Source organism: Macrosteles quadrilineatus, unplaced genomic scaffold, assembly GCF_028750875.1.
Source record: "Macrosteles quadrilineatus isolate MER2022 unplaced genomic scaffold, UCM_ALF_1.0 Scaffold_2__2_contigs__length_208266976, whole genome shotgun sequence".
NCBI classification, from domain to species: Eukaryota; Metazoa; Arthropoda; class Insecta; order Hemiptera; family Cicadellidae; genus Macrosteles; species Macrosteles quadrilineatus.
In genome coordinates this window covers 128,626,526-128,637,776 of record NW_026542595.1, presented here as the reverse complement: position 1 = coordinate 128,637,776, position 11,251 = coordinate 128,626,526, and the positions used below count along the sequence as shown (strand labels likewise).

At 33.2% G+C, this 11,251-nt stretch overlaps 1 protein-coding gene across 1 annotated transcript; it reads right to left on the bottom strand.

The window, feature by feature from the left end:
- Positions 1-4,801: 4,801 nt before the first annotated feature.
- Positions 4,802-5,194, bottom strand: LOC128984880 (venom allergen 3-like). Its single transcript, XM_054404250.1, has one exon. It carries the CDS (start codon positions 5,192-5,194, stop codon positions 4,802-4,804), a length of 393 nt encoding a protein of 130 aa, XP_054260225.1.
- Positions 5,195-11,251: the final 6,057 nt, after the last annotated feature.

The window sequence follows — 11,251 nt, the reverse complement described above, 5'->3', positions numbered from 1 at the left end:
TCTATGGGTGGAACGATTTAATGGAATCCGAAGGAAAAATATTAGTATTTAAGAAAATATCAGAAGAACTAAATGAAGAGTTTACACATTTTATTAGATTTTTAATTTTCGGTTAGAGAAAAAGAGTGTACAGCTACAGGTATTTTAATGAAATGTTTGACTAAAAATATATGTATTTTAACAATGTTAGGACAAACAATAAACAGATACTACTTATGGCAAACTTAGTGATACAATTGAACGTAGCATATGCAAGTAGGACCTCCGATCTAAGACACACAATACATCATCAGCGACATTCTAGCTGATCGCAGTCGAACCGGAAATATCTAATGAACCGGAAACCGGAAATCTCTTCTCCATACTTTCCCTTGCCATAAGTCATACTATATCAAGACTCTGTAAACATTTTGTGATCAAATTACAATTACAAGCATTAGAATGATTCACTTTCTTTGATACAAATTATCTATCACGTTAATCTTGAAATTAGATACATTTTCCATAATTTAATTCCAGCAACGGTGGTGTGTTTTTTTTTTTTTTTTTACAGAATTGGTAATATTTATAGAAAACAATCACAAGTAGCTGATAAATGAAGTCAATAGCCAATTTGAAAATTAAACCCTTAGAAATTACCAACACTGTTGAAAAAATAGAAATAAGCTTTTAAATATTATCTCTCCACCTGGCTTGAGATGTCAAATTCATCTAAAACCTCAATGTGATTTCAAAAGCTTTTTGATGCAACCGCGTTAAAAAAATTAATAGAAAACTATCTCTTCCTTAGTTGAAAATGCTGTCAGTGACAGTGAAATATTCTAATGTTTTGTGTATAAGTGTAAAGTTTTGTTTTGTGTTTCCTGTGCCAGTTTGGACTCTTTCCCATTCAGGTAAGCCTGCTATCCTCTCAAAAAATCCTAAAAAATCTAGGCCCTTGTGCTCTATGCTACACCCTTAATAGATAATTTTGTGAGTTATGTTTTAATATAACTGCTCTTGCAAACATAGTAACTGTATTTGGAAATAATGTTGCGATTGTATCATTTGGTGGTACAGTATTCATAAAGAGAGACATTTCTGTTTAAGGTCTGATCAATATTTATAATCGTGATATATTAATTTAAATTGGGGTTCAAATTAAACATTTCTGATTTATAATTTAATTAATTGCGTTTCATATATTTTTTTGTTCTCTTAGGCCGCTAGGCACGAGCCTGGGATTATTTTTCACATTACTTCAGGCTAGACCTAGGGGTTGCGGCATTATCACTTAGATAAAAACCATTGGTGATTTGGCGGGATTTGAACCCGGGACCTCTTGGACCGAAGTCCCGCGCTCTAACCACTAGACCAGCTCGCTCCCCCACTTACGATTCATATTAACACTCAATGTTTTCATACTATCTGTATCAAAATCTAAGGTGACCTTTTTATGTTTATGTGACGAAAAAGAATATTATCAGTCGATAAGAAGGACATTAAATACAGTTTAGTGAGACATTCTCCATATCGTTCCATCTTTACTGGAGATATCATGTGTTTGTGCATACACATGTATTCAGTTTACCTACTGAACAAGTGCAATCTACCATATAGTTATGGTAAAAGGAAATTTTATATTAATACATACTATAATCTTTTGGCTAGTAGTTCAACTGTTTTCCCACAACTACACTTCATTTACTATATCAATGAAAGTACGGCCATAGATTTAAGGTACAACTAAGCATCGATTTAACATTTCACATTTGAATAGGTGTCTAATGAATTAATTAACCTTTTAAAACAGAATTGCATTACTTTAGTGCAAATTGTCCCGTTATGGAGGCTACTACATCTTGTACAAATTTATATTTTTTTCTGCCAACACACTAAGTTTTTAGGTTGTATTACAATAATTTCATTTGTTTATGTGTGAGTGCCTGAAAGAGGAATGTGCTTCCACATAAGGAGTCTGTAAAAAAAAGGTATCTATCAAAAAATGACTTTAAACTTGTTTTCCATTTAATTTGCTAATGGGAACAAGCATTTGTTTAGTAAGTGATTCAATTGTTTCGTATATTACGATTTTGTTAGTGTACATTATACTATCAATATGTCTAACTATTTACAATAAGGCAACAATAAGCTACAATCGATTAAACAATCAATAATCAATACATACTTTCGATATATATGCGATTGTTTACAATCAAAATAATTTTAATTATGCTATGTCATATCACGTTGTAAACTATAGGACTATAGGTTATTTCCAAATTGCCATTCGTATTGCTTCGATCAGAATTCAAAAGGTGTGTAAGAGGCTTACACAGGTTAAAATAAAACCAGTCGGTGACTGATACAAGTTGAATCTTGTTTGAGGTTGATTTAGGCTTATGATTGGTGTATGTCGATAATGCAGGCATTCTATTCATTGTGTGAAGCATTTAGGCAAAATATGAAATGGAGTAATATAATTGGTTTTTATACACTTTTGACTATGTAAAATGCCTAGGCTTTCTATAGAATTCCCAAAGGTATTTAGGCAAAGTATTAAATAAAGATATAAAAAAAAAAACTATATACTCTACAATATTAAAATAATTTGTGTATGGTTATGGATTATGTTACTTGGAGTATTCCCACTGGTATCGCATCAGCGACGTGGTCGTAAGGCTATTTACTTTTCTTGCTTTTCATCTATATACGGTTTCATTTCCTACTCAGGAATGCATATGGCCTAGATATATATTTCATCAACATTGTAGTAGGCCGCTTGACTTAAATGAGAGACGGAAATGTGAGAATGTTCAGTTCTTGGAACAAAGGTTTACAGTGTGTCCGTCTGTGGACTCCACATATTCTCCTAATGGTTTCGATGAAGGATGAAGATTCGTTTTGCCTCACTAACCACCGCAAAATACCAAACCATATGAAATTATGCTATGAAAGCAGCCATAGTAAACCTTAAGGAGAATCTCGGTGTCAACCAGCTTTTGTAGTCTAAACAGCAGGTAGGTGACGGATGACAGTCTAGGTGCTATTGCATTGACATGTGTTCCCCAATTAAGTTTCTTTGGTTAATTTCTATCAATCATAATGGAAAATGACCAATGAAAAATAAAGAAAAGTCAATGACACATTATACAAAAGGATAAAAAATGAGATGCAGCAGATTTGCACTTTTGGCGGGAGAAGATGTTGAATGTACGTGAGGTGACATCTCGTCGAAGTTTTCTGTCATTAAAAGAAGGAACTCTAATTATACTAAAGCGTAACTTAAATTCATCCAAGCTGTGCAACGGAACCAGACTGACGATTTAAAAAAAATAACACCAAACTTGATCATATCAACAATCATCAGTGGTAAGTTTAAAGGAGAAAAATTCTTATTTCCAAGAATGGTGATGATTTAATCTGAATTGCTCTTTCAATTCAAGTGACAACAATTTACTTTGTGTCTTGCTATCGCAATCAACATTAATTAGGCACAAGGGCAATCCCAGACTATCACCGGTTAACTTAGAAAATGCATACTTTTTACACGGATACGATGCATACTTTTCTATGTTGGGTGCTCACGTGTTGGTAGGCCAGCAAACTTATATATTTATACACCTAATGAAGAAAACAAAAACATTGTTTATTCACTGGCATTAAAGTAAAATAAATATTGTATTTTTGTTTTTGGCATATCTATATATTAATTTGAAACTGTTTTTCTTTGTGACAGCTATTTTGAGAGAACGGCTGGGCGTAGAAACCCGGTAGAGGTGTCTAAAGAAAGTTCCTGGTCTGTAGATGAGCCATCAAAAGAGAAACATTGAGAATTCCCTCGGGGCTCTGCCCCAGTGGCCTTTAAATTCCCATCCCATGTTATTCTTATGGAGGAAAACGAGGTTTTTGTCACAGCTAATTTGGGAGAACGCCTGGGCGTAGAAACTTGGTAGGGGTGTCTAAAGAAAGGTATTGGTCTGTAGGTGAGCCCTCAAAAGAGAAACGAGGTGAATTTCCTTGGGGCTCTGTCCCAGAGGCCTTTAAAGTTTACTCTGCAATTTTGTTTACATTGCGACCATCTATATATTAATAGGCAAGCATGTTTCTTTAAAACCTTTTTTCTCAGCTTGTGTGCATCGTGGGGTAAATCTACGCATACCGTTAGAAAGCTATTTTCCTGTAGGTGTGCAGAATCCCTTTATAAATTTAAATAGGCTCAAAGATAAGCACAAAAAATGAGTTTAAAAATTTGCAAAAATTAACATGGATCTTATGCGTTGCCATGCTGGTGACGAAATAACAACGAAATATAAACAGAAATTCAAAACAAATGGAAGAAACTCCAATCACATGTTTTATTTACAGTGTGGGGTGAAAATAGAGAAGTGAGTAAGTTTACATTACATATTTTTGGTCGAGTTTCGACCATTGGACGACCTCTCGTATAGATTAAACAACGTTCTTTTAATATTCAGCGTAATAACTCACATACCTAGCATTATAGATACCACAATAGGTCTAACTAAGTTAAGAAGGTAAATAAATTTCAAATCACTATTACAGCACATTATCTAAAATAATGCACCAGATCTGTCAACATAAACCAAAAATACTTAGGAGGGTAAAGGTAAATCGGAAATAAACAACTTAAATAAGAAAATTGACAAACCTCTAAGGCATGATTGTTAACACTATGTAATGTCAAAACATACAAGACTTGAATAACTTTTTCAAAACAGCATTGGCCATGCTGCAAATTTTATTTTAGACTCAAATTTATTTAATAAACAGGAGAACGTTTTGTGAAATATCTCTTTGATCACCACTTTAACCCTATTGTTATTGACAAAACAAATTTAGTTTCGTTGCTGAATGTGAATTTGTCGACGAATCTTGAATCAAACAATGACACCTCGTCGTACCACAACTGCACCATCCTGTAGAAGAGATCAGTTCTGTTTGCTCCATCTCTTAGAACAAGAGTGTCGTTCACGCTATTCTGACCTACTTCAGTTCCGTCCTTTAAGTTTCTACACTTATCGTGGGCCAAACTATCTCGTTCACAAGCGTTAGCGAATGCCTGAGCAATTTCTGCCAACTCGGAGTCCCATTTGAGTTTCATCATATTAGCAGCGCCTGGTTGCCCTGGCTGTTTACCCTGGGCGACCTTTTGTCGCATAAACACTATAACTTTATCACAGTATGATTTCATTTTTAAGAATAGTAATGTTATAATTAATTATGAAACACGTTATTGATTGATTTTAATACAACTGTTCATTTAGGAAGTGTTGTTTGTTTACAAATATTACAAACATCACAGCTGGAATTAGTTATTAGCTGTAGTATTCATTTATTAAAACAAATCTGATGATTTGAATTAATCTAGAGGTTAAAATACCTTTAATCCGTCAAAGTGATCAGACATCACCGATGAGCGGCGACCGGTTTCAGCCCAGCTGTGGGGCCATCTTCAGGCGATGAAGGAACATAAATATCACTCCGAAGAGGTCGTCATACAGTCCATAAATACGTCACGAGAAACAACACATAGATACATTATTTACAAACACACGTGTGGCCACAAATTAACTGCGCGGCGGACGGTACGCGTACATTAAGTTGCTAGTCCAGACTGTCGTCACTGCCGTCTTGTCCATCTGCCATCCCCCTCCCCCTCCTCAAGTTCTTATCAGGTCCTTTGCGTGTTGTTAATATTCTTTGAATGCCGACTGCTGTCTCATATAAAAAATTACTTTCAAAAGAGGCTTTTTCGTTTAAAATGTGTTGGGGATTTTCCTTGCCAGCTTTGTAGATTTCGTACTCTTCTATTAGGTACATTTAAATGTCTGCCTTTGGTTTTGTGGATTTGTAGAATTTTTAAATTATTGTCTATTGAAGTGTATGAATGATTGTTTGTAATTAGATGCTCAGCAAATGCGGAGTTTTGTTTCTGTGTGGACTTCTTTGGCAGGTGTTCTTTGAAACGTGCTTTGAAAGATCGCGCAGTTTGACCTATATAAAAACTGGGGCAAGTGTCACAACTAATTTTGTAAACACCTGTTAGTTCATTTTTATCAGATGAGGATTTTCTTTTTTCTTTTAGGAGGGATGACAATTTGTTTGAGGTTCTAAAAGATAATTTGACATTGTTTTTCGACAGCTCATTTTTTAGAGTGTTGTTTAGACTAATGCCATATTCTGTTGAAGTAAAAACTATTTTTTCAGAATTCATGGTTGAAGTTTTATTTTTGTTTTTATGTTTATGTATTAGTTTATCGACCATATCACTTCTATAGCCGTTAGAGACTGCGATGAACTTGATGGTATTTATTTCTTCATTGTAGTCGTTATCGTTCATAGGGATAGATAGCAATCGGCTGACGAAACTGTGGTATGCTGCCATTTTATGACTTTGAGGATGATGTGAGTTGATGTGAATTGTCTGGGATGATGTGGTCGGTTTCCTGTATATTTTAAATTGAAATTTATTTGTTGATCTGGATATTGTGAGGTCCAAAAAGTTTAATGACTTGTTGTTTTCTTCTTCCAACGTGAATTTTAGTTTGTTATGTAAGCTGTTAAGGAATGAGCCAAGCATTTTTAGTTGTCTTTTTGTCCCATTAAACAGGACAATCGTGTCATCAACATAGCGGTAATAAAACACAATTTTGTTCTTGAGTCTGTTATTATCTGGCCATAGATATTTATTCTCAACATGGTTTAGGAAAATCTCAGCAAGGATACTAGATAAGGGCGAACCCATGGCTAGTCCGTCATTTTGTGAAAATATGTCGTCTTCAAATTTAAAATAGTTCTGTTTGAGTACAGTTCTGGTGAGGTTAATTAGTTCGTCAATCATAGCAATGTTGAGAGAAGAGTTATTACATAGGTTTTCTTTCAATATTTTCAAAGTTTCATCAATCGGGATGTTTGTGTATAAATTGACCACATCAAAGGAAGCCAGCAAGTAGTTATCTTTCAACTGTATATTGGCAATTTTATTAACTAAGTCGGAGCTATTTTTTAGACTATTGTTATTGTGGAATTTATATTCTCTTCTTATAATCGTATCAAGTTTTTTGGCAATTTTGTAACCTGGGGATGGGATAAAGTTAACGAGCGGACGTATGGGCATATCATTTTTGTGAATTTTCGGTAATCCTCTTAAGATTGGGGGTTGAGGGTTTGTTACTTTAAGACATTTCATTTCTGTAGCTGATAATAGATTTTTACTGGAGCTTATTTGCTTATTTATGTCCTTTGAGAATTTTATAGTAGGGTCGCTATTAAGTTTATTAATGCCATTTGCTTCAAAAAAGTCGTAAACTTTCTTTACATAATCGGACTTTGTGAGAATGACTATTGCACTGCCCTTATCAGCTTTACAGATAATGGCTTCGTTTTCTGTGAGCTTATCTCTAATACGTGCAGCTACACGTCTGAGTGAACTGTGTGTGGTAGTGAGCTTACGTTTGATGTTATCGTTGTTGGTTACATGTTTTGCTTTATTGGATACAACAACTCTGACTGACATTCTGGCATTATCGTCTTTCATGGTTCTGATGGCTGCTTCTGAATTTAAAAGCTCAGAAACTAAGGAATTCTTGGTGCCACGTGCGAAATTGAAATTGAGACCTTTATTTAATAAACTGATTTCCTCATCGTCAAATTCAATTTGAGTTTTATTGACTACTGAAGGGTGAAATTTATGGTTGCATTTTATAATATCCTTCTTTATCTGGACATTCACAAGATTGTTTAGTTTCTTTGTTTGTGTCCTCTTTTTCATTTGGATTTTCTTGTTGACTTGACACTCAATCTGATCAATAATATTGGTTTGCTGACTAGGGTGTAATTTATTGAGTAATTCTAAGTGTGTTTTCAAAAGAAGTTTATTCAACATGTTCTTTTTTGCATACAAAGTTCTTATTTCAAATTTTATCCAATATTTTTCGGCCATTTCTTTAGCTCGTCTTGCAGCAAATGTTTTAGTGCTAGTTTTAATTGATACGTATTTTGGAATGACACCATACTCTAGACATTTTTTATTAAATTTAATGTTCTCGTTGGTTTTCAAGACTTTTAATTTTAATCTTTATTTTTAATCTTAATCTTATTTTTAATCTTTAATTTTAATTTTGATCTGATGATTTGAGCCGTTGAATATACTGTACTAGAAGGTTGGCTTCCACGGCAAAATATGTACATTCAATCGTCGGCATTTGACAAATTATATCGTCGTTGGACCTGTGAAAATATTGAACAGCTTAAAAGATGCGTTGAAATATTCCAACTTCTGAGAAAAAGTCAAGTTCACAATACTCGGTTACAACATTTTATTTCACTAGTATGGATAATTTTACACTACTTTTAATGAACCAGCTGTTAATATTAAAATTGTATTCAAAGGTCTACTGAAACTTTCAAAATTAAATGTTTACATTATTATTTATGATTTTAAATTGATTCTCCAATGCATGCCAAGTTGTTTATAGTTTCAACAAAATGATGAATTTATGATACGCTTAAAATGTTTTGTTTAAAAATCTATGCTTTATTGCTCTTAAAAAATTTGAAATTACAGTATGAAATTTTGTGGTCAAATTTCCTACAATTAATTATGGTTCATTCCATCCACGAAATACATGCACAGCCTTGTGTGATCGATATGGCCATTGCAAAACTACCCCATAAGTTAATCAATTAGCAAGTAAGTACAGGATGATTAAATACATGGGTCGATGTGTCAAGAGAATGAATTAAAATTGCTTGGATAGAAGTAAAAAATTTACTGCTTTCTGGAGAATCAGATATTTGCATCAAATACAAAAAAGAAAAAGATTTAATATGCCTCCCGCTGATAAAATTCTGTATTTTTACTACCAAAGATGGTGATTCACTTATACAATCCAAATACGATCTGAATGATTTTCCCAAAGCAGATAGAACCAGTTATTTTAGTAATATTGACTCTTTCCAATATTATGTAGACGACAGACCAATTATATGAACTCCTTTCCCCATATAGTGAAAGAGGCTTTAACATGAACAAAAGTCATGAACAAGAAACAATTGTAAGACTACTGAAAATCCTTTTGGGCAACCTAAAGCCAATGAAAGGACAGAAAATATTGAATTCAACGAATTCATCAACCAGGCACATTTTTTAAGGTACACTATCGTCTTACTCATAATTATGTTTATCCTCCCTAAGATTTTAATAACTTCACTCTATCCATCGCAGTTAGCTGAATTTACGTAAAACGTCAAGAGTAACCGTCGATTTCGACGGGATTCACCTAGTATTTTTTTATTTCTTATAGTAAAAGAACAAATTACCATTTAAAATAATGGTTTGTAAGTGCAGCAACGCCCGCCGGGTAACTTCTAGTAGTAGCCTATAATAATTAATAACTATGGATTTGTAGACTTAAATAATTTTAAATTTCTATAATAGTGTATAAGCATTGACTATACACCTCTACAGGTAGAGGTGTATAGTCAATGGTATAAGCCAATCGTCGGTCTCACTAAAGTAAGAGACACAACTTTCGGCTTCTCAAACAATCTCAACAATTAATCAAGAATCAAGAATAAACGTCCGTAAATTAAGTGAGGTAGTCTTGTTTTTAGATACCCAACATCACTGCGAGAGTCAACTGATATAAAGATGTCTTTCTTAAATAACACTGTTTATTTTTAAAAAAGTATTTCGTATAACGGTGACAAAGCAAACTGCTAGCGCTACACTTAGCGGCGAATACACGAACTACTAGGCCAGTTGCCTCTCATCTCCGCAGGAGCGCGCGTTTCGTTAGAAGTACTGTACCTACTTTTTAGGTTTTCTGTTCCAGGGAAGGTAAAACCTAGCCTAAAACCGGCAGAAGATGCTTAAAGGAACGTGAGGTGACATCTCGTCAAAGTTTTAAAGGCACAACTTTCCTGTTAAAGGGGACATTCATTATTATTAATGATTTCTTTTCGATATATAGATTTTTTATTTTTTATTCGATATATTGATGTTAACAAATTGAAACTTATCAGCTGACAACTACGATAAATACATTTTGTCCAATATCAACAAACAATAAAAAATATATTGAAATGAAACTGTTCTAAACTAACCCAAATTGCTGTAAAATTTCAAAATTCCGTTTGATAGCCTATTCCCCATATGCCAGCTTTTCTGTTATCAAACGGAATTTTGAAACGGCAATTAATTTAGCCTACAGCAAGTTTTATTAGTTATGTTATGTTAGTTTAGAATAGTTTCATTTCAAATATATAGGCTATTATTTTTGCATAAACAAGATAAGTTCTTAATCCTATTCTCTAAAATGAGCTATAACTCAATAACTCGGTTAAACCAAGTATAACTTAAACATATTTGCTATGTCTGTTTGTCTGTAATTTAAATGCGTTTGAAGATATTAAAACAAATGGAATATGGTCAGTAAAGGAAAACAAAAATATCGATATATCGAAAATAAATAATCGATCATAATGAATGTTGCTCTTATCAAGAAAGTACCGATTATCTTTACGTGATCGAGTGCGTAAACTACTATAACAACATTCCCTAACTACTTTTATCCTTAACGGGATAAAATAGATTAAATAACTTAATCTACAGCCCATAGAAAAAATGTTTTGCAATTTCAAATAAATTTACAAGAACATTAAGAAAATTATAAAACTTAAATTAGAGACTTGCAACCTGACCTTCTAGGTCTCTTAGCTCACCCAATCACAAATTAATAAACCTATGTGGCAAGAACAGTTACAGACAAAAGGGGAAAAAATATAAATTAAATTTTGGAAAAAGAAACTGTCGAGTAAGGAGAGAACATGCTATATCATCCCAACACAAGTGCGTACAATATCTTTTACAATTTAGAGATACAAAAGATTACTTAAAACATTAAGTGAATTTTAAATACGAATGTATTTGTAAACTGTTTATTTGTGAGCCAGAGTTAAAGTATATAAGCGATCCTGCTGTTAGGTTCACTTAAAGGATAAAGACTTGAGAACCATGATGTTTCTCTTCCTTTTACTGCCATTTGAAGAAGCTTTTAAAAGCAAGGACACATTTGTTAAAATGAATATTGTAACAGGTAGTGATTTTCCTTTATTTAAATATAATTATCATAAAAGATTTCATATTTAACTTGTTTACGCAATATAATATGTAAACCGTCTACCAAATATTTATTTTTAACTACACTACGATGTTTTTAGCCGTTTTACAAACGTTTATTTGAGT